General features: G+C 41.1%; 1 protein-coding gene across 2 annotated transcripts; it reads right to left on the bottom strand.

The window, feature by feature from the left end:
• Window positions 1–215: 215 nt before the first annotated feature.
• Window positions 216–24,600, bottom strand: SRP68 (signal recognition particle 68). Of its 2 annotated transcripts, XM_030534272.1 has the most exons (16): window positions 24,420–24,600; window positions 20,577–20,643; window positions 19,718–19,831; window positions 18,637–18,832; window positions 17,295–17,377; window positions 16,880–16,989; window positions 16,402–16,484; window positions 15,990–16,130; window positions 7,350–7,448; window positions 6,943–7,007; window positions 6,474–6,633; window positions 5,693–5,787; window positions 5,227–5,356; window positions 4,256–4,331; window positions 3,230–3,282; window positions 216–2,603 (listed from the first exon to the last, which is right to left on the bottom strand). In XM_030534272.1, exons 1-16 carry the CDS (start codon window positions 24,583–24,585, stop codon window positions 2,376–2,378), a joined length of 1,866 nt encoding a protein of 621 aa, XP_030390132.1. In that variant the 5' UTR covers window positions 24,586–24,600; the 3' UTR covers window positions 216–2,375. The 2 variants fall into 2 exon arrangements, with proteins under 2 accessions (XP_030390132.1, XP_030390133.1); XM_030534273.1 differs by lacking the exons at window positions 18,637–18,832; window positions 19,718–19,831; window positions 20,577–20,643; window positions 24,420–24,600 and adding an exon at window positions 18,148–18,244.

Raw genomic sequence — 24,600 nt, 5'->3', positions numbered from 1 at the left:
ATGCAAAGAGCAACACACTGCTTATAAATCTAGGATCTATTGTTTTTTTAAGGAAAAGAACAAAGTTATATCTGATAATGGTGCACATTTGAGTCTTCATTGATTCAGGACTGAATAATCTCAAAGATGATAGAGTTTTCAGAAGATCAATCTTACCCTTTAGGTAACGAATGCCCATGTTTCCTGCGCTTCATATAAACTACATGCCTCAGAAATCAGGAATAAAACTTTATTGTTTTAGGATTTCTTGTGTCCAAACTAATCAGTTATGTGTCACAGGATGTTTAACAAAGAGGCTAACTGCCTGTAACCATTTGTAACAGCAATCAATCAGAAACTGGCTTCAACCTAAGTTTACTGGAATGAGTCCAGACCCCCATAAGCTTGGCGTAGGAGAAGGCGAACAAACAAAAACATTTTGGTTTGCATTCCAAACAGGAAAATAACTCTCAAATTGATTTAATGTAAAATCTGAAAAAGCAGGAGAGAAGTTCAGAGAAAAATACAGTCAAAGAAAAACAGCATGAGGCAAATTGCCAGAAAAGGGCTAGGTCAGTGTATCACATGACTGTCTTATTTCTAAATTAAGCAAATAGGCTTTATCGAGAACTGACAAAAATCAGTGTTCTAGGACCACAGCTGTGTTTGAAATTTCATCATTTGATAAATTAAAAAATATTCTAACATCCAGCTTTTCTTCAGCTTACGTTTGTTTTCTTCTATAAAATCCCCCTCCCAGGTAGAGACTAAATGAAGATTCAGAATATCAGGAAATCCACTTGATTTGCACATTGTAAAATATACAGAGAAACAGGATCAGTCTCTTTCCCTCCCACCACCCCCTTGACCTCTAGGCATAGGAGTCCTGCTGCAAGGAATTGTCTTGTACTTTAAGAATTAATGAATCAGATCAATTTGGAATACCAAGTCTGCGTTATTTCCAATAATCTTTTAGCCTCATATTAATTCCATATTGCTCTCCAATCTCATGAAGAGAAGCATCTTTCATGGAATATTTCCAACACTGCACAATCTAGATATGCATAAACCAGTTTTTCTTGTTTCCAGCCTGTGGACTACCAAGCCCTCATGCTAAAACAATGCAGCAGTGAGAGGCAGTATGAAAGCCAAGACAACTCGTAGGCTATCAAACTGCTACATCTCAGCATCCAACTACAGTAAACCTCAGTGAAGACCCAAACATGGCTTATGGAAAACGTCCAAATTTTATTTAGGAACAGTTCTGCCCCCCTCCCCTTTTTTTTCTTTTTTTTTTTAAAGACAGTGATATGAAATTACCTGCATTTCAAGAGCATCCATCACCATAGCATCTGGGCACTCTTAAAAAAATGTAGTCTAGTACAAGAGAAGATCTTAGTGCATAAAAATCCACTGGGCTCCTGTTACTTATTCCTCATCCTAAATTATTTCCGTAACGATCAAATGCAATAGCAAAGTCTGAAGACTGAAGATGAGAAATAAGCAGGAGGAGATGAACTCCAGGCAAAGATAGTCTTGTTTTCAGGAAGCCTGTTTAAGTGAGAAGAAAGGAAATGAGCATGTAGGATAAACAGACTTTTAGTTTTCCATGAAGACTGAGCAGCTCCTTTTAAAGCCACCCATAAGCAGCTAGGTTCCCAAAAACAGCCTTTTCAGAACAGGTTCAATACTGTAGTTAGGCATTTAACTGGATGTCCCAGTGAGGAAGGATTACACAGATGCTGTAATGTGTAAATTCAGACAAGACTCCACCACAGATTAGGTAATCATTAAAATTTGTTAAAGTATTTACCACCCCTGCTCTTAGCACAAGAGTTTCAGCTCTCATTTCTGAATGCAACATTTTTTAAAAATAAGGTTTCTCTTTACATAACTATATATATTTTTAAGTCAGGGAGTGGTAGGTGGCATTAGCAGGAATCCAGTCTCCCTAGCTAGTGTTTCACATGCTTTGCTTAGGCAGCACGTCAACACCTGCCTTCTCCTCCCACCCCTAAAGAATGTTCTGATCAGAGCATCAAATTATAATGTCAACCATCGATGAACATCAAGATACGTCTATGCCTGGTCCATTGTGTGTACTGACCCTTAATGGGGCACTGGTCAAAAAGCAAACTCCAACTTTTCAGAGGACAATGGAATTTCTCTGCTCCAGATGTTATCAGACATTTATATAGTACACACGTTCCTGGGGTTAGACGGTTTTCCTCTAATACACCGGGAAAGAATGCAAGTGCACAGGCACATACACAACACAGGGAAGAGGATGGTAAGAGTCTCCCCTTATTGGTTTCAGATGCAGATATTTATGTTCTGGACACTGTTGGAGCTTTTCCACAACAGAATAAGACTTCCTTTCCTTTGAAGGCCACTAGTTAATTTCTGAATCCAAAGATGCCCTTGATATATCCTGTAAGACCACTCTTCGCTTTCTGCTCCACCTTGTCTTCCAGAGGTGGGAAAGCAACATGGTTGAGGGCCAGGTCAAAGAACAAGGGTTTGCATGGGATTGGCTGGAACCCAGGAGGGAAATGCACCAGGCTGGCTTGTTTGCTGACAAGAGAGGGATCCAGGCAGAATGTCTCAAACCGTTCAGAGAGTAGCTGAAAGAGATCCAGACACCAATATTAAATAAGCTGAGGACATATCATGGCTGGTCCAATGGCCAAGTAGCAGCATCTGGACACTCAGGATGAGCAGTGGTATTGGGCCAACTGCACTGGCTGCATTCTGGTACTCATTCATCACCACCACAGCTAACTAAGAAAAAGTACAGCAGACTAAAAGCAGTGTTCCCACGCATTGGGCATTGCATTGTAAACCCAAAAATGGAGGCCGAAGATGTTGCAGTGGCAGCCTCAATTTCACTACCCAAACCAGCTGAAGTCCTGCAGTTAGCTACCTTGAAGTAACAAGGAATCCTCTCCCCTCCCAAACGCACACACCCCTTCAGTGCTTGTGGGGAGAGGGAAAGCAATCAGTTTAGGCCATTCTGTACCCAAAACAGACCATATTGCGCAGCCCATTTTGAGCACACTGGTCTTACCGAAGCACGTGCATCTTAGGTTTGACAATTTCTATTTTAAATTGTAACTAGTGGACACGTTCATTACTCTGAGGTTAAAATTAAGCTTTACTTTTCCCATTTACTAGAAAATTCTCCTCTTGCAGAAAATACTAGTGCTAATGAAATTGCCTTTTTCAGCCCAGTGCACAAAGCATGACTCACCTTGCCATCCTTGACCTGGGATGGAGACTCCGTCTCATGGGTGTCATTTGCATCTGAAAGATTCACAGAAGTGCCATATGAATATGCAGACAGCTAGTCTATTAAGAACACCTCAGAAGATAGACTATTAGTGTCAAAACTCATAAGATGCGTTCAGAAATCACCTTGGAGCTCATGCTTTTCAGCATATGGAAGACTGAGTACTCTAGCAGAGAACTTGCTTAGTCTGTAAGTCAAAAGGAGTCATGCTTACAAGCACCCCACCTTTCCTGTTTCTAAAGTGGCACAGAAATGATCTCCCAGTCCCAACAGAGGCATGGCACTGTGATAGCTATATGGAAAGTGGGTGAGGGCAAAAAGCCCCAAGTTATGTGGCCAGTCCACAACATTAAGGAGAGGGGAAATAAAAAGTCAGATCTCCCCTGGTTATTCTATCTGCAAGCAAGGCAGATTCAGCAGTTCTTGTCTGCCAGAGATGAGTACAGGTTGGTATAGGTCACAAATTCCCCAATTCGATAAGCATTGAATGATGACTCTGTACAACTGTGTCAAAATAAAACAAGAGCTCTTTCCTCTTTCAATGAGCGCTCTCTAGTGTCTGCTTGTTAAGCCAGATCCAGTGACAGATGAGTCAGGGAATTCAAAGCACACTCTACTGCTACGAAAGTGCCATACATTGGATGCAGTTTATCTTTGGGGGCACCTAAGAAGTGCTCGTGAGAGTGCTCTTTGCAGAATGGTAAAAGGGGTAGGAGTCCTTCAGAAGAAGATCTTTCAAACCTCTGATTACACAATAAGCTGGGAAGGCTCTTGTTTGCCAGTGGCAGCCCTAGAGGCAGAGCTTCTAGAAGAGGCTGGAATTGGAAAGGAACAGCTTTCCGAATACAATATGGATCGAGAAAACATGTGGGAAGCAACTTTCGTCTTGTAGCATTTACAGATGAAAAAGTCCAAGTGGCTGCAGTAATAAATGTGTATGACTGAATCTGAGGGAAGCCAGTTCTCCTGCAGGATTGCATAACTCACCTAATATAGCAGCTGCCTGCAGGGAGTATTTCTCTGCATTCACTTGATTGATCAGCTCCTGGACATCAGGCAACTCCTAGATCATTTAAGAGTACCTCTGAGTCAGGTAATTGTATAAAGCAAAGTTTTAACAAGAATTGGGACAGAGATGTTTAAAATTTAGACTCTTCAACGTTGACAAACTAGGAATTTTAGAGCAGTGTCAATCAATTCTCAGAGGAGAGATGAACATATATAACAGGGGTAGGCAACCTATGGCAAGGGTGCCGAAGGCGGCACGCGAGCTGATTTTCAGCAGCACTTGCACTGCCCAGGTCTTGGCCACCGGTCTCGGGGGCTCTGCATTTTAAATGTTGAAACTTTATTTAAAATTAAATTTAGCTTCAACATTTTGAAACCTTATTTACTTTACATACAACAATAGTTTAGTTATATATTATAGACTTCTAGAAAGAGATCTTCTAAAAAAGGTTAAAATGTCTTACTGGCACGTGAAACCTTAAGTTAGAGTGAATAAACGAAGACTCGGCACACCACTTCTGAAAGGTTGCTGACTCCTGATATATAATATGGCCCTTATGGTACCACATAAGCCTTATTTCAAGTGAAATCCAGACACAATCTTTTTTGGACAGCTATATAGGTAGGCACCTTGCTACTCTGGTGACGAGCTGTATAAGCAGCAGCTATATTCTTATCTTTACGCATCTAATAGTCAGTGATATTTACTGGATATGTTTGTTGCAGAATCTAGGTTTCCCTCACACCCCCCACCACCCAATCCTACAGGGCAGGATGGAGGGAGCTATGCCTGCACTAGCATACATCATAAAACCTGTAGCAAGCATGAGGTGTTACAAGAGCTCAAGGCAATATTCTTCTCACTATTTAACGATCATATCTGAAATATAGTGGCCTATTTAGTTACTGGTAGTTAACTGAACTCAAGTGTGGAAGAGTTTGGTTCATACCTTCAAGCTGTTCTTATAAGCACCAGCCTGGGCTTGGACTTCACTGGCATATTTCAGGACTCTGTCATACAAAACAAGGGCTTCACTCCACTTTTTCACCAGTACATAGGACTGGGCAATGAAGAAACACCTGGCAGGGTGACGAGCGAAGTTAAACCTTACAATGATTAATTGCTTTCCTTGAGCATATTTCTTGAATATTCAAAAGCATGTACTGTAAAACAGGTTGCCCCAACATTGAGCTATACGTCTGGGTCAGGCTGATCTTCCTCAGCTTGCACTTGCAGTCCCACTCATTTCACTCTGACAGAGTCCCCCACCACACTTCTCCCAATTTAGTCCTGTGCAGTTGCACTGGAATATTAATTATGTGACTTCCCAGAAATCATGCCTGGTTAACCCTAGAGAATTCTGTTGCTTACTGCCAGCTAAAGAAACAGCCTTGCTGTTCCGTCCAGAGGGTTACCTATAAGCCTTGTACACCAGTGTCTTCAGTCCTATCTCCTTCTGGAAGTTCTTGTCCTCTTCTAGGCCAGGAAGTTGTGGCAGTTCCACCAGATTCTGTACAAAGTACAGAAAAATTGGAATGCGTCAAACCCTAATGAACGCTCTCATCCGGCGTGTGAAAGAAGAAAGCTGCCTTTTTCCTGAGTCAGAGCAATGGTATGTGCCTAGGCAAATATGATGTTTTCTAGTTATTGCTATATTAACTTGGAGAACATCAATTAAACTTGCGTAGATTCACCCTGAGGGCAGAATTTAAGACTTCCTGACACAAAATATGCATTAGGACAGTGGGCTCTTAATCTTTCATAGTAAGAACCACATTGTTAGTTTATTTCATGCAACATCTCCCTTCCCATTACACTAACCAGACCAATGGGACATCCATGTGGTAACCGTGGTAACTGCTTACAAGAATAGGGAAGTTTCTAATGTTACTTTTAGCTGTCAATTTAATCTAGCAGTTGGAAATGAGATAGCACCATGGTAATACATAGATTGAGAACTTCTGCATTAGGGAAGGAGATTCAAAAGACTTTAGTCAAATCAGCATTCCTTTTTTAAATATTCCCAAGTGGTTACTGGGTACCATGGACTTTTAACTGAACCCTTTCAGTTATCACATTAATCCGGACTGTAGTTTCCTCTTCCAGGTTCTTCCTGGTTAGTCCTTTTGGCACATTACATTTTTAAAAAGTCTCAGTGAAACACCTGAAAGTCAGTTTTTTCTGTCCTGGCATTACCTGCAAGATGATGTCATAAAGGCGAATCAGGTCCTGAGGCCGTGCTGTACGCTTGCCATCATCCTCTGACTGTTGCTCCTGCAGCAGTGTCTTCTGCAAAGCTTTTGCCATGCTCTCATTGCGTTTGATGGCTGTTGACAGCTTGATGTATGTCAGGTAACTAGAAAGTACCATTTACACAAGCTTTGAAATTCTGTTGGAAGTGATTCACAGCAGTTCTTAGATAGTTTTTCCCCACTACTAGATACCAAATTTCCAGGTACAGCAAGTTTGGAGGGGGAGGGCGCAATGAAAATAGGACATTGGGTCCAATGCTTCCAGAAATGAATGTAAGGGAAAACCAGATTCTACTTGATCTACTAGGTTTAGATGATTTAAGACTGAGGTGGCCCAAGACAAAGGATTAAGATGAGATTCTCAAAATCTACATGGGAATGCAACACTGCCCTAAACACGCAAACACACTTACCTGTGAAGGTACTGGATATTGGACACTTTCCCAGAATCCACTTCCAGAGAATGTTCCCGTTGCTTCTGCAGAAATTGGAACAAAAGGTGTGTGTGATTTACTTAAATTGGTAACTGCAGTAAAAGGATAAGAAACCACTCAAATTTTGAAGGACAAGTGGAAACTGACACTGCTCTCACACAAAAAAAAAATGCACTGGATGAATGACGGAGATGATGTCCAGGCAGAGTTCAATTATGAGGAGGAACTTTGGCCATTGTTGAATTACTCTGCAGCACACCTTGTTATTGATGGAGCCAAAAGTACCTATGGCCACAGCAGATGTGGGCTTAACTTCACAAGAGATCCTAGAAGATGAAATGCTATACAGCTCTATCTTTGGAAGCCGTAATATGTTTAGTGCTTACCTGGTCCGGTTTCAGCTCTTCCCGAACAGCCTGTATGGCATCTCGACACTCGCTGAGTAAAGACTCAAACAGACGTTCCTTTGTTTCCTCTCCTTCTGCCTAAATACAACACAGAAGAGACAAAAATAAGTATTTCTCAAAAACACATTTTCCTATTAGTGGGGCTGGTACTGTGGAAGAGTTAATTTATCTTCCTTCATTAAGTCTTTTCAAACTTCTGCCAAGTTACTGCTTTTAAAATGTTGACCAATGCACAGCTGGATCATTTAACTGTACATGCTCAAACTGTTGCTAAACAGCAAAATTGTACTACAGATCAATCACTCATGTCTGCATGTTTGATGAACTTAGGGCGCCATTTCCCCAGTGCCGGCATAGATAGATTCCAGGAAAAGGAGAGATGCATTTATTTCGCCTGGAAGTTTCACTGTTGTCTAGCATGGAAAGGTTTTAGTAAGAATTCCTTCAAGGCAGTACAGTGGGAACCAGTTTTCACGTTTACAAACTAAATTAGTTCTATACACTTTGAAAGGAGGAATGAAATGCTGGCAGATTTCTGATCAGTAGCACAATGGGTTGCAGAGCTCTAAGGCATGTCCAATCTGAAGACTGTGGAGACCTCTCCCTCTTGATACACAGTGCTGTTACTTGAGGACACCAGAAGAAAATGCAAAGAGCATGTGATATGATTATGTATGATGGAGTAAAAATTCAGCAGCGTAAATGATGTCTACAGCCTGATTTCCTTTACACATTGAAATTTTTGATGAGTTACATCACCACCAACAACCTTCAGAATCAGTCACAGTTGCTCTTTAAATAAACTTAAAGGGACTCCAGGCATTCACTCCTTCATAGATGGATGGCACCCACTGCTTGTCAGGCCAAAAACAAGCCAACCTCCCTGTTCCCCTAAATTCAGCATTAACAGTCTTACTCCATTTCCCTTGTCTGATCCAGGAGCGCAAGAACTGCATTAGACATCAAATATTTGCAATGCATATTTAGTATCTCAACATTTACTGCATTACCTGTTTAAGAAAAAGCTGCAAAGTAATTTGGAATTCTTGTTTGAAAGGCTATTTATGTGAAAATACTGATAATCTTCCCCAAGGCGTGAAAGATTAGTGCTGCTCCAGTATGACAGCCTAGGAGACTCAAGTCTTCTTTAAAAGAGGCAACTCAAGTTCAGTGTCTTCTGTTTCATCTTTGACTTAATGAAATCGCTTCTAGGTATGAGATTTTAAGTTATTTTTCATGTCCCAGTCAATCTATAGTCCCTCTGTCTTGCTCTGGCCATAGTAGCAAACTAATGACTAGAGGTGAAAGTCTCTATATCCCCATTAATAATCCTCAACTCACCAGTACCTTCAAAATGCTTAAGTCACTTCTTTTACTTGGCATAATGAACCAAAAAATGTTACAGTAATAATACAGTCCCAGGCCTATTTTTCTTTTCTCCCAGAGAAACAGCTGTCAATGTCACAAGATGGGCTAGGTTAGTATTAATCCTTTAACCGAAATCAACTGTTTCTGCATTTTGAACTGTATTTTATCAGCAGCCTGCCTTCCAGCAGGAAATGGTGGACAAATGCTTAATGCACATTTTCAAAACTCAACCCTTCTAGTTCATTTGGTTCATTACAAACAAACATTCACGAACGGTAATGGTTTTTCTCATAACAGCTCAACTACCGAAAGAATGTTTATCTGATATTTCTGCACTTTCTGGACAGACGAGAATGCCAAGTACAAAAGCGACCCTTTGAATAGTGCCAGAGCATTTTCCCAGCGCGTACAGTTGGAATAGATATGGTCAGTTAATAAGACAAGCTACCTTGCAGTACAGAAAAATTTAAGCAAGGGCAATTACAGAAACAAGGCGGGGGGAGAGAAGATAAGAAATGAGCTGGGCCCCCTGTTATCAGAAAATACACCCGATTTAGCCAGAGAGAGTTCCCTACTTATGTATCAGAGGGATAGCCGTGTAAGTCTGGATCTGTAAAAGCAGCAAAGAGTCCTGTGGCACCTTATAGACTAACAGACGTTTTGGAGCATGAGCTTTCATGGGTGAATACCCACTTCGTCAGATGCATGTGACGAAGTCGGTATTCACCCACGAAAGCTCATGCTCCAAAACGTCTGTTAGTCTATAAGGTGCCACAGGACTCTTTGCTGCTTCCCTACTTATGTTTGCCTGCCCTTCCCTGACCAAAGCTATGTTAGTGTTAACCCATGACACTCAGAGCTCAATTTCTTTGCATTTGTCAGAGTGATAGGAATTTGATTTTCAGTTGGCCTTGTTAAATGATCCTCTTTTGAAGACTCTGTAATCCAATCCAGACACATTTTTAGCCTCTTTGGTGCTGACCTGGGCTTCCTGACATCAAAGGCTAAACTAAACTGCCTAAAAAAGAAAATCAACATAATGCTTAAAACAGACAGGAGAAGAGGCTGACCTGCTAAGAATGGTATGCTTTTATGTAACTTAAAACCCGAAAACTAAACACGCTAATCTAAAAAGCAAACAAGGAAACCCCAGGTTGTCAGGTCCACTGAAGACAGGGCATCCACCTACGGATTACACGATTTGGTCACAAGCGAGGAACAGAGGGTGCACCTTGCTACCAACCAGAAAAGCAGCAAGGTATTTTACACTTCCTTGCCTACCCTATGCCATCGCTCCTGGATCAAGTTAATAAAGCAACAACTTGCAAGTCAGAGTGCTAAAATACTGCACTCAATTCCATAGAAACAGGGATGGGATCTAGCCTTATTCACTTACTGTTCTCAGTGCAATTCAGGACACTAATGGAAATCATTCCTGTCCATAGCAAACAACTTGAGATAATGCATCATGTCTTAGAAAACCTAGATGAGTGCGCAAGTTTCAATTTGTCTGGTTAGTCTGATCTCCCTTCTCCAATAGCAGTAAGAATTTCTAAAATCAGGTATCCAGTTCATTTTCCTTCCATAATGCTAATCCTTTAATAGCCGTTCAATTAAAGCTACGAAGTCTGCATTTCACTAATATGTATAACCAAGGCAGAAAAGTTCATTTCTTCAACACCACACAAGAAGTCTGTCAGACTCATGGTCAGGCCTCGGGAGTTCTTGGCTCCTAGCGCTGTGCCTAGAACACTCAGATAAGAAAAAGTGAGAACACACACCCTTTTGACACATCCAAGCAGGAGGATCCTGATCTTCACCTAATGGACTGACACACTGTGCAACCAATTGAACAATCCACTAAGAAACTCACTTCATTTTCAACTAGATGATTATTAAAACAGTAGTGAAAGATCATTTAAAATAAATGCAAGGTCATGCTGATAAAGTAGGAAAATTGCCTGCAAATGAATTCACAAAAGACCCACTTGAGTTTGGAAAGTTAGAACGCCTTTGGGATAAATGAGAGAAATTGTTGCCCTATATTCCATGCAATACACCACTATGTAAACAGATTATTCTAGTCTGCTAAAGCAACCCAGTACTTCCCCTGCATTCAAACTGCAATGAAGCATAGTTTTGAAAGGGTCTAAAAATAGCAGCATTATCCAATACAGCTTGTTACTTTTTTTGCTCTGGGACAGAAGTCCTGTTGCACATGCCCAGTAAATATAAAATTCAACTGCTTTTCAGCCTGTTTATCCTCCCCACAAAGACTGTCCAAGTTATTAGGTTTAACAAACCCATTCAAGAACGTTTTATTTTACCCCTTTATAAAACTGTAGGCCTGCAGACTGCAAACATTTTTAACTCTTATTTAAAAAAATTTTTTAAAACAAGATTATTAAGGCAGGACTAATTGCTGTGAATAACCAGAAACATAAGACACATCTGACTGCATTCTAAACTCCACCCACAGGAGCATTTCAACTTCAATGGACACAAAGAACGGAAACCAGACAAGTATTAGAGGGGTAGCCGTGTTAGTCTGGATCTGTAAAAGCAGCAAAGAGTCCTGTGGCACTTTATAGACTAACAGACATATTGGAGCATGAGCTTTCATGGGTGAATACCCACTTCGTCGGATGCAAGAAGCCAGACAGATACCAAGCACAGACAAAGAAAAGAGACATCGGACAGGCTCAAGTTTTTGACGAGGAACAGACTTAAATTGCTTGAAACTGACTTGACTTAAAGCTCTAGTTCTGAAAGTTTAGAAATGCCCAACCTTAGTTTGTCCTTTTTACTCTATCCATAGTAGACTGTCCCTGAAAGTTATTTTCCTTCCACTCATTTATGCAGTGCTCTTCTGTTAGAGATGATTACAGAATCCTTACAAAGGAGAACAGTGACAGAACTGATTGATACAGCACTTACACACTCTATACTCTTTAATTTAACAGGGCTATGGGTTAGCTATGTGTCTTCAAGTCATGGCATCTAGTCTCTATTCAGGGGAATTCTCAGAAGTGAGAAACACTTGGTCAAATTTGAATGAAATTGATTCCTGGAGTTTATATTTCAACATTTTTTCTCTGCTTCTCCAATTAACACAAAGCAGCTAAAAAAGGTACTTGCTCCAAGATTCTGCATTTATTTTACTCACAAGACTAAGGTATAATATAGGTTTATGTTCACTTCTGGTCAAATGCAGCTGAAGGAAAACCTATCCTTACCTTCAGCAACTGAGTTAAATGAAAGCACTGCCCAGCTTAGCAGTCTCTAGATACAGTGGGGCCTGGGCTTTTAGGTACTGCCACAATATAGTAGAAACTCAGAATTACAAACACTTCAGGAATGGAGGTTGTTCATAACTTTGAAATGTTTGCAACTCTAAACAAAAATGTTCTAGTTGTTCTTTCAAAAGTTTAAAACTGAACATTGACTTAACAGCTTTGAAATTTTACTATGCAGAAGAAAAATGCTGCTTTTACCCATCTTAATTTAAGTGAAACAAGCAGTTTCTTTACCTTGTCAATTTTTTTTTTAAATTTCCCTTTTTTCAGTCATAAACATTTAATAGTACTGTGCTGGATTTGCTTTTTTGGGTCTCTGCTGCTGCCTGATTGTGTACTACTTTTTCCAAATGAGGTGTGTGGTTGACCAATCCATCTGTAACTCTGGTCCTCGTAACTGAGGTTCTACTATACAAACAGGACAGCTAAAGAATCTCGGACAGTAGCCCCTCTTGGCAGAGTCCAGTATAGAGCTTTGGAAGTCTGGAGACCACTCCTCTCTATCTATAGCAACTAGGATAGTCAAATCTGGTCTCATACCATTGTCTTCTGGAAGCCCATTAGAAGGTTTCAGTAATTATTTAAAGAACAAGATGAATCAAATTTAGCACTCCATTCTGTCATCATCATAAGGAACAGGTCATCCAAAGAGTGAGGGTAGCTAACTAAGGTGACAAATCAGGAGTGGGGAGGGGGGAAAATAGGAGGCTCTAAAAGAAAAAGATCCAACAATCAGAACTGTTCCTATAAAAAATCAGGATATCCTGTCACTCTATAGCTAACCAAAAGACTCCCTAACCGCCACTAACCTGCATTTATCAAAAGAATGGAAGTGACAAAGTTGATGAACACAAAAGCGAAGCTGCACCACCACCTACTGGCCATACTCCTATATTATTTGCAGGGAATTCTCTTCTGAGATGATCAATTTAACCCATAACTTGAATTTAAGCATTACTTATTCAGAAATCAATATGATTGCATAAAAATAAAAAAGTTTCAGGTGAGATCAATACAAATAAACTTCTAGAGGCTGCACAACTAAATTCCATTTGTCATGTTTCCTTTAAAGCACAGCTATCATTTTCTACCTCCACCCACTAGCCTGGTCTACACTACGCGTTTAAACCGATTTTAACAGCGTTAAACCGATTTAACACCGCACCCGTCCACACTACGAGGCCCTTTATATCGATATAATGGGCTCTTTAAATCGGTTTCTGTACTCCTCCTCGACAAGAGGAGTAGCGCTAAAATCGGTATTACCATATCAGATTAGGGTTAGTGTGGCCGCAAATCGACGGTATCCCCCAGTGCACCACTGTGACTGCTCTGGACAGCAATCTGAACTCAGATGCAGTGGCCAGGTAAACAGGAAAAGCCCCGTGAACTTTTGAATTACATTTCTTGTTTGCCCAGAGTGGAGCTCTGATCAGCACAGGTGGCGATGCAGTCCCAAATCCAAAGAGAGCTCCAGCATGGACCGTACAGGAGATACTGGATCTGATCACTGTATGGGGAGACAAATCTGTTCCATTAGAGCTCCGTTACAGAAGACGAAATGCCAAAGCGTTTGAAAAAATCTCCAGGCTACACAGTGCTGCGTGACAAGCGTAACGGAAAGCCAAAGAATCAAATGGACGCTCATGGAGGGAGGGAGGGGGTACTGAGGACTCCAGCTATCCCACAGTCCACAGCAGTCTCGGAAAACTATTTGCATTCTTGGCTGAGTTCCCAGTGCCTGTAGGTTCAAACACATTGTCCAGCGTGGTTCAGGGTATTGCTCGTCAATTTACTCCCTGTCCCCACCACGTGAAAGAAAAGAGAAAAATCGTTTCTTGACTTTTTTCAATGTCACCCTATGTCTACTGAATGCTGGTGGTAGACGCGATGCTGCAGCAGTGAAGAGCAGTATCTGCTCTTCTCCCCTCCCTGGTGGCAGACGGTACAATATGACTGATATCCGTTGTCACCATCAGCCCATGAGTGCTCCTGGCTGGCCTCAGGTGAGGCTGGCCGGGGGCGCCTGGGTAAAATAGGAATGATTCCTGGTCATTCCCAGTAGATGGGACAGAACGGCTGGTAACCGTCCTCATCATAGCAACTGGGGTCTGAGCTCCATCAGCCCCCTCCCTTTCCTGTGTGAAGAAAAGATTCTTTACTGCCTGAACTATCATAGCAGCGGGATGCTGGGCTCCTCTCCTCCGCACCGCTTAATGTCGTGCCTGGACTGTCATAGCACCCGGAGGCTGCCTCCCCCTCATTTTATCTCACTAACAAGTCACTGTTTCTTATTCCTGCACTCTTTATAACTTCATGACACAAATGGGGGGGACACTGCCATGGTAGCCCAGGAAGTTGGGGGAGGAAGGAAGCAACGGGTGGGGTTGTTGCAGGGGCACCCCCCGTGAATGGCATGTAGCTCATCATTTCTGCAGGATCTGACATGGAGCAGCTGTGCTCTCTGATACACTGCTTCTCTAGTACACTTGCCCCATATTCTAGGCAGGACTGACTATTTTTAGAAACCATAAAGGTGGGATTAACTCAGGGAGTCATTCCCAGTTTTGCCTTTGCCCCCCCAGCCGACCACAGCGAGGGGCACCCATGATAGCAGCAGACAGTACAGAACGAGACACAACCATCACCTTACTGCCAATTTACAATGGCAGCAGACGGTACAGAACGACTGATAACCGTCTCTGCTATCATGCAAAAGCAAACGAATGCTGCTGTGTAGCGCTGCAGTAACGCCTCTGTTAGCAGCATCCAGTACACATATGGTGACAGTAAAAAAAAAAAAAAAAACCTGAACAGGCTCCATGGTTGCCATGCTATGGCGTCTGCCAAGGAAATCCAGGGAAAAAGGGCGGGAAACAATTGCCTGCCGTTGTTCTCCCAGAAGAAGGAATGAGTCACGACATTTACCCAGAATCACCCGTGACAATGATTTTTGCCCCATCAGGCACTGGGAGCTCAACCGAGAATTCCAAGGGGCAGAGGAGACTGCAGGAACTATGGGATAGCTACAGAATAGCTACCCACAGTGTAACGCTCCGGAAATCGACGCTAGCCTCAGACCATGGACGCACACCACCGAATTAATGTGCTTAGTGTGGACACGTGCACTCGACTTTATACAATCTGTTTTACAAAACTGGTTTATGTAAAAACGGAATAATCCCGTAGTGTAGATGTACCCACTGACTCCATTCTGTAAAAAATAAAGACTAGAGAGAATTAAATCAGATCTTCGTCTTTTTAAAAACTACTTAAATTTGAGCTGTGCACCTGTTCCACTAAGCTTCTCTCCCTGCTTGTAGAGAAAGGCTTCCCAACTTCTGATGTAGTCAGGAGCAGGCCAAGAAACAAGTAGCAGTGGCTGCTAAAGATAGGCTGCAGCTTCAAACAGCAACAGCTCAAGACCTGTAGCCAATGGAAGGCAGGAGCATTATTTCTGAACCCTTTCCGTGAGAAATCTAAGAATCAAGGGTGGGGAGGCGGGGAATCTTGTTTTTGTTGTGCACAACTAAACATAATTACTCTGACTGTAAGTGTTTTCCTCCATTCCCTTATAGTGTTCATGAAGTCAACAGCATGCCACAATGGCAGATCTTCCCCCCGATAAAGCGTGGTACTTGTTTTCTTCAGGGAAAGGCTAGTTACATGGCCCTTTTGCTTCTGTCTAATGGCCAGCACAGGTGATATTTAAAGAACCAGTTTTTTTGGGAAATGGTAGCTGACTTATTTTAATATATACAGCATCTTTCATCTGAAGACAAAGAGATTTACAAAATATGTTCAGAGATTACCACACCACCACATAAATACAGCTATTTCTGCGGTAGAACACATCAGCATACAGCAACAATACACAAACAACAGCATAGAGGTTACAGAAGCAGAAGATATTATAACACTGGCATAGAATACCTGGAAGTGATTTCTTAGTTACCTGAGCAATGGCTGCTTCATTATCTGCCAGCCCCAATAAAAAGATCCTCACTTTGTCTATCTTCACTGGGACAGTTCTTCCCCTCCATTCCACCTCACTCATGGTAGCTGCCTGCTTTGCTCGAGTCTGGGTGATCAGTGACTGAAAAGTGCAGATAGAGGTGAGTGACTGACAACTTAAATGAATGCAAATTTTAAATACTTGATTAATCCTCACATTTACTTTAAATTGAAGGTTGGCGTATATTTCATAGTTCCATTACTTTCTAGAGGATAAACCTTGCTCCCTATAAAGTAACATTGCTCCTCTGTCTTTTGGTTGTACAATGCATGGATATTTAACTTTAAAAGCGAAGCCAAAAGCGTGAGCTGGTCACCATGCATTCCAAATTTTGGAACATGCAGTGAATTACCTCTAATTTTTCAGCAAGAAGACCCTCTGTGCCACCAGATCTCAGTCTCATCTGCATTAACTCACTGATAGCAGACTGGTCACCTGAGAGAAAGAATTGTCAGAATGAGTCAAACCAAACTCATTTTCATTTGTCAGTAAGATAGCATTTGAACCCAGGTCTCTAGAACACGGACTGGTGCTTAGGTAACTTTGGGAAGAAGAAAAAAAAGTGACTTTGTACGAATCTTGCCCAGAGTATGTATTTATCCACATTACATAAAACCACAGTGTTGCAAAACTCAATATAAATTCCACTTTGTTAATCAGGTACAGAACTGAAGGGCCTTGTCAGTCACATGGAGGAGTCTACAGGGTTTGTTCAGAGCATTAGGAATGGACTCATTCTCATGTGTCAACAAGTTTAAGATAAACACTCCAATAACCCTTGCCTCAAAAGCAATCCTTGCTTTAAGTATTTGTTACCCTATTTTACTTACCAATATTATAGGCACAATAGCGAATGTTGGGTGAAATCTCCTCCACACGCTGATTATATAACACAGCCTGTTCCTCTGTGAAAGCACTGGCCAGTTTTTCATATATAGTCCTGCAGCAGGAAAGTGAAAACTAACACTGCAGCATTTGTTTTTAATAGGATATTAAGACTCTGCTAAGAGAAAGGATGGCTGCTGAACACTAAACCATTACTCTGTGGGAAGCCGATTCAACACCACAGCTCAGCTCTCTACCATCATGCTACTGGTTACCACAACTGCAATCAGAGCTTTCAGAACTATGGCAGAAACCAAACAATTAGGGTTAACAAGCAGCTCACCTAGACTTATCTAGTCTTGTATCAAATTGTATTAAGTAAGTTCAAGTTGACAAAGATGGTAAGGAAGAGAAACTCACTTGCATTTGTTGAAAGCCTCCATAGCTGCTTTCCACTCTTGATGTTCAAAGTGCAGCATTCCTGTGAGGTAAGCCATGTACGCCTGCAGACAGAGCACAAGTGGACAAGTTAATTGTTATGAAAGCATAGTTCCATTGTGTCCATTAACACCGATGCCACTAATAAAAAAAAAATCTTAATTCAAGCAATAATGTTATCTAGCAAAGTTTTGATTTTACACTTACATGACACTAGTTAACAGCATCACTTTTTCACTGACAGTTACAAATTCCTGATTTGAGATGAAGCAAGGCCTGCAATCATTACCCACAAACTGCTGTTGTGAGAAGATACTTCTGTAGCCCAGCAAAGGCCCACAAAAGCTGCAAAATGGCAGTTTTAATCATATTTGCACAGCTATTAGAGCTCCCTTCATAGGAAGCTAGTATCATAAAGCAATGATTGTTTCCTGTCTCCACTGGCCAGTAGACAGTCATGTTACTTGTGATCAAGATGTACAGTAGAATCTCAGAGTTACGAACACCTTGGGAACGGAGGTTGCTCACAACTCGGAAATGTTCATAACTCTGAACAAAATGTTCTGGGTGTTCTTTCAAAAGTTTACAACTGAACACTGACTTAATACAGCTCTGAAACTTTACTATGCAGAAAAAATGCTGCTTTTCTTTTTTTAAATGGTTTATGTTTACCACAGTACTGTATTGTATTTGCTTTATTTTGTCTCTGCTGCTGCTTGACTGGGTACTTTCAGTTCCAAATGAGGTGTGAGCTTGGCTGGTCAGTTCTTAACTCTGGTGTTTGTAATTCAGGTTCTACTGTATATTTTAGGACTCTGAAAAAGTGATAGCTTACATCTGGTAAGAAATGTCGCTCAGTTTTCAGAATGCTGCACTCAGCAAAATGACAGCACAGCTTTCTTTCCTGAAATGAGTTAGGAGTGCTGTACCCTCATCCTCTCCCCTCATTCCTGCCATTTAAAAAAAAACAAAACACACCTTTGTTTAATCTTAAATATAAATTAAACTCCAAGGCAAGGACCATTGCTTAATGTGTTTATATACACATGTACAGTTGGACCCTAATTCTGATTGAGACCTCAGGGCATTACTGTTAAGCTTCTAGTGCTACTGCTCAAACAGACTTACTAACTAATCAAATGAAACTACACACACTAGAGCTCAATAACCAGTAAACTAAAATCATACTGGACATTCTTAATTTGAAGTCAGAGCAGGCAATTTAGTGTCAGTTTACAAAGAAGGACTCTTTGTTCAACTAGAAACAAAAGGTTAGTTTATCCTTTCTTTGCCTCTGCTAAACAAAATGAATGTTAGAAATAACCTGAGCTTCCAGCTTAGTCTTGGCATCCACCCGATTGCTTTCACACAGGCGCTCCAGCTCCTCAGCGTGCTTCACGGCTTTGCGCAGGCGAGAAAGCAAATGAAATCGCTTGCGGGGTTCTGTGTTGGCTTCCTGCTTAAGCTGCATTGCATAGCTCCAGGCTCTCTCTGCATCCATCAGTATCAACAGCAAGTACCTATAGGACAGACACAGGAAGGCCGCTTGTTACTGAGATGCAACTACTAAAAGATGTCTTCAGGAATTCTAAAGCCGTGAAAGAAAATTTAGTATCAAGTCTCCGCTTTGTAGTGTCACAAAATCCTGGGAAAGATGACTAAAAGTAGAATAATCTTACTGCTTTTCCAGGTACATAATTAAAAATAAAACCACCATTTTCAACAGCCAGATGCATTTCAGAACATTAACCCAAACCAGGTGGAAAGAAATCCCATGGGCTAAAAATCCATATCTTCACACCTCCCGTCCCCTGAAAGAAGAAAAAAAAGACGAGAAAGCAGACAATCAACTGTTTCTAGCCGCTGGGAAATGAGCCCAAAGCTCTGGCTGCCCTCCAGTTGTTCCAGCAGAAAAGACATTCTGGTGAATTTCAAAGCACAAGGACAAACTGCAAACAAGTGTTTCTGTTCAGAGATAATGGACCATGCCCCAATCTCATTCTTGCTGGTAACAGCACTTCAGATGGCTATTCTAAAGAATATAGACAACTAAAGTGCTAAGCACCTCCCCTGAAAATATTTGAACTTTACTGCTCAAGAAACCAGCACTGACAGCAGTAGCTAGGGCCAGACAGTGAAGGCAGGAACTATGTTTTCCCCTCACACCACTATCAATGTCCCAGCTCCCCATATTCTAGTCTGAATTTGGATCTTTATTTTAGGTTTTAAAATTCTTAAAAAATTAAAAACTCTCCACAAAAGTAAGTAGTTTAGAGAGGTGTAGAGCTGTGAACTAGGATAACACCCAAACTGTTTTCATTTGCGACATATGAAAATAAGTTACCTCCAGGAGCAATTGACTAATGCACTGCTACCCAACACCAGATTTTCCCCATGCCTAATACCTGTTGTCAGAGAGAATCTCCTCAGTTACTTTCTTCCCTGTGAACTTGTGTCTATTTCCCATCTTGAAGCTAAGAGTTTTTCGGAGTCGTCTTAGCCTGCGGGAGCAATAACCCCTGCAAATAACCACAAAATAAAATCAGTTATTCCAAAGAATGAGACTTGGCTCCTATGTATTCCTCTTTCATTGCCAACCTATACTGAATAATCAGAAAACAATGCTGGACAAAATGTACCTGGTATGACAATATACAAGTTTCTGGGAGTGAAGGTTTCTAAACAATACAATACAGAGTCAAGTTTAAGAAACATAACAGGAGCATTAAACCTGAGATATGGCAGATAGTTAAAAGAGACAAGAAAAACGTAGCAATAAAGCAATATGTAAACAGACATGTCATGGCCACTGATCTGTACTAACTAAAAGGTGATGCTCTGTGTTCCAAATGATTTCTTAGAAGAGTAATATGTGTGTGTATGTGCACACCCGCGCACGCACACACGCTCCCCCCCCCCCCAAGACAAGTTCGGTGGCTATTAACAAGGTATTAGTGAGCTTATTAAAGAAAATATGAAGGAACAAAAACCAAGCAACAAATTAACCCCAGTATTCTAATAATCTGATTGGTAAAAGAACATTAATTTCATTTACAGACAAAGGGGACATCTATTTACAGTAAGGCCCCTGGCCAATGGCTCTTTATTTGGCAACTGGTTTTCAAAGTAATCACCTTTTCCTGCCTATGGCAGCAAACTGGCAGATAAACGTGCTCTGAGCTAAAACTGACTTGGCATGATGATTTACACTAATCAAGGTAAGTACATATAAAATGCCTTGGTGTTACTCGCTAACATACTAACCTGTATCTCTGGAAATCTCCATGCCGTAAACCATGCTGCTGTTGGGATTCCTTAATAATCTGAAGAACTGGAATTCACATTAAGGAACATTTATGATTGTACAGAGTTTGGTCTTGGTATGCTCTTCTATTGTAAACTAATGGGAGAATCTACAGGATTTTTTCCTGACACAAACTTTAAAACAGATATTGGTCCAGTGTACAAGAGAGGAATTAGTAAAACCTTTCAACAAGAAATGCAAGAGCTGATTGTCTGCAGAAATTTTCTCACCACCATATTTTATTTTTCAGAATCCTATGGATACAAATTAAGGCCAGGTCTACACTTAGGTCTGCCAGTATAGTTATACCGGCAAAACCCTTTTAGTGTAGATGCAATTATAACAACACAATAGTGTTTCTGTCAGTATTCCAATACAGTGAGTGAAATGAGCTATACCAGCAAAAACATTATGCTGGTATAACAATATCTACCCTACAGTTGTATTGGTATAGCTATGTGGCCGAAAAAAACCCCAAAACATATCTATCTGACCTAGCTATGCCAGCAAAATTTTAATTTTAGAATAATTGCTGAGCTTTATTGTTTGATCTCTCCTGAAAAGGGTGTTACAGGTGCTTTACTGAATGTATTATAATTGCTACTTTGTAATTTCCTAAAGCAGTCTTCCCCAAGTGAATCATATCCTAAATATAGATATTCCTGTAAAAAGGATGGCAGGAATAATTCTTTAAGGTTTAATTTTGCACTGAAAATTTGTTAGAAGAAAACTAGTAAAGCAAATTTAAAAACAATTAAAATTAATATTACTTCAATAAATGTTTTATGGGAGAACAATGTAACAGTATTTACATACCAATTTTTTTTTTCACATAATGGTTTCCAGACAAAATTACAATCTTTAGCATAAGCACTGACTGATTTACCTGGGTGTCCTGTGTTTGCTTTACTCTTAAAAAGAGCTTTCAATTAATGAATACTACACAAAAGAAACCTGCACTGTACATTTTGGTGACTCTCATGGATGTTACTCATTCAATTCATTTAAATGATAATCAGTACTTTTATTTTTTGGGAAAGAAGCAACCAGAAAACATTTATCTCAAGATAAGTGTTTTTGGAAAGAGTGCTTCACTTATATTTAAGAATCGATCTCTGCAATCCTTACATATAAACCCTACATCACATTTCCTACAGCACCTATCAGGATACTAACCTTGTCAAAATTAACACCAATTATAGTAGTTATGGAAGAAAATAAACTGAAATCCCTTTCATTCAGAGGTACTTTAAGATAAAGATGCTGCTTTTAAAGTACATCTAAAATACAGTGCTTGAACTATCTAAGTATTAAAATTACACCACTAGCTAATACTTATAGAACAAAGAAGTGTTCACTTTTGGAGCACAGGCAAGCTTTACAACAAATTACTCCCCTTTTCCCCTAATTTTTCCTAATTCTAAGTATTTATCTTGAATTTTCTTTAAATCTATTTTAGATTTAGTTATATAAATATATTCATTATTATTATATTATATTCATAGTAGTTCTTTTACTTACAATTTTGTTGATTTGGGCAGACTGACGTGACACTGGGTCTGCCACTTCACCTACAAATGCTAAATTATATCACAATTGCCAGAAGTTAAGTTATGACTTGTGTTCTCGTTTCTATTTGCATTTCTTCCTACTGCAAGATACAGCTCAGTTTCGCAACAGCTGTGCAGTTGAGCTAGTTTCACACTAAAACTTCTCACAAGAAAAAGCATACAGCCTTAATTAAAGTACCAACTGGTAAATCAACTTTATAAAAAACCTACCTCACTGATCCCTTCACAGCGATTGGAAAGAATCTCATGCTTCTGGCTAGTTTTCAGGTTGACACATGGCAATATGTATAGGCTTCACTTAGCCAAAGTAATTCTTAGCTTTTCTATATTTTTGAAGCATCTTGTGCTCTTTGCATAGCGTGATAAAAAATACAAAATGTGGATAAAAGGGACTTCAACAATTTTTTTTTAAAATACACAGTAATCACAAGTATCAGAGGGTAGCCGTGTTAGTCTGGATCTGTAAAAGCAGCAAAGAATCCTGTGGCACCTTATAGACTAACAGACGTTTTGGAGCATGAGCTTTCTGTTAGTCTATAAGGTGCCACAGGATTCTTTGCTGCTTTTACAGTAATCACAAAGTGCTATTTTGTTTACAAATTCAGAGAAACAATACCCCCCCGAAACAGTAACTCCTGTATAAAATTGTTTATTTAAAACTACCAATTCTGATTTTTAACTCCATTACAGTTTATTATAACTGCCAGAAAGGATCCTCTGTTCTCAATAGCCTTTTATGGAAGCTACATGCTACACAAAACATACCTATCACCAGGATGATACAAACTGTAGTTGCTAATGTGCCTGTCACTCACCTATTTCATCCACTATAACAAGTTTTCTTGGAGAAACCAAACATTAGTATTGAGTAAAATTCATACACCACATGCACATATTCCAAGCAAATAAAATCTGGATTGGAATTTTCAACTTTTGAGGGTTAGTAATATTTGTTACACTGGCTGCAAGGGTGGTGTCAAGAGGATAAAATCATAGTTAACAAAGATGCACGGCTTACATCCCATTTTCTGCAGAATCAAAGTGATGTTACCAGAAGCCTAACCCAGCGTCATCCAGATTTTTTCATGCTACTATACCAATTTACATTATTAAAACACCTCAGCAGTACCAATCAGTGCCTGACACCTCTCATTTGTTTCTCTGTGTTCTAACTCATAACAAATCTCACACTACTCCTTACCTCATCTCCCAAATACTTCTATCTAGGATGAAAGAGGGAGACTATATAACTGAATGACAACTCAGCAATGCCCAGCACAAGGGCCTATCAAAACAGGAATGAGAACCATAGGCTACGTCTAGACTACCCACCGTATCGGCGGGTTAAAATCGATTGCTCGGGGATTGATATATCGATCCCTGAGCGCGCGTATATCAATTCCAGAACTCCACCAACCCCAACAGAGTTGCGGAATCGACAGGGGGAGCCGTGGACATCAATCCCGCGCGGTGAGGATGGGTGAGTAATCCGATCTTAGATATTCGACTTCAGCTACGTTATTCACGTAGCTGAAGTCGCGTATCTAAGATCGATTTCCCCTCGTAGTGTAGACCAGCCCTTAGAGTACCAACAAGTACCAGTAAAAGCAAGATGTAAACGAATTACTTCGAACCAGAGGTCTAGTATTCGGAGTATGTTCCAACTTGCCTTTGGGTGATGGGCAGCTTCATACTCTGGACAGGCTGGTTAAATGTGCATAAAGCTATAAACATTCTTCCATTAGAGTGCAAAATGGAAACTCTTCCCTTCCCACCTGTCAAATCCAGTCTCCACTCTCCCCCTCCACCCCCAAACATCCATACTGATTTAACTATATAATGTAACTTAATTACAACACAGAAAACTGCCCTTTATAATAATCAGTGTGGAGGGAACGTGAAAAAGAGGGAGAAAAGCTGCTTTCCCAGTCCCTTTCCCCAGCATTTCTTCCAAAGCCACACGCCGCCACGCCTTTCTTTCTGCCCTCTCCCGAATGCCCCACCCTCCCCCGTTAACAGTGCAAAGCGAACACCCAAGGCAGATACAGCCAGGGGCATGTGCACACACTGGAGGGGAGCGCTGAGCCACGCTGGGAATTCACCCGGCTCTGTAAAAAAAACCCTCCGTTTTACAGAGCGCGGGAGCAGGGTGGTTCCGGGCTCCCCCCCCGCCTGGCCTGACTGACACGTCCTCACTCGCGGACCCCGCGCCAGGCCGGCCCCGCAGGATACTCTCCAGGCCCAGGCTGTCCCCGAAGCTCCCCGCCTTCGCCCCCGCGGGCTTCTCATTCTCCTTGTTCTCCTCCGGGCCGGCCCCGCCGCCGCTGCTCCCGCCCCCGCCGCCTCCCCCCCGGCGGCCGCCGCCGCCACCACCGGGCACCTGCCGCTCCGCCGCCATCTTGCGCTTCTGCCG

The sequence above is a fragment of the Gopherus evgoodei genome, chromosome 15 (assembly GCF_007399415.2).
Source record: "Gopherus evgoodei ecotype Sinaloan lineage chromosome 15, rGopEvg1_v1.p, whole genome shotgun sequence".
Lineage (NCBI taxonomy): Eukaryota > Metazoa > Chordata > Testudines > Testudinidae > Gopherus > Gopherus evgoodei.
Note: the sequence above shows the minus strand (reverse complement) of the source record. Positions and strands in the feature narration are given on the sequence as shown.

What these genes read in the sequence shown, in the direction of transcription:
- SRP68 (XM_030534272.1), bottom strand. Translation starts at nt 24,585, where the DNA reads ATGGCGGCGGAGCGGCAGGTGCCCGGTGGTGGCGGCGGCGGCCGCCGG. An exon ending in CTATTGTGCCTATAATATTG is followed by an intron (nt 16,485 to 16,879) that starts GTAAGTAAAATA and finishes TCTTTCTCTCAG; the next exon opens with GTGACCAGTCTGCTATCAGT. An exon ending in GCAGGCAGCTGCTATATTAG is followed by an intron (nt 3,283 to 4,255) that starts GTGAGTTATGCA and finishes TGAATCTTTCAG; the next exon opens with ATGCAAATGACACCCATGAG.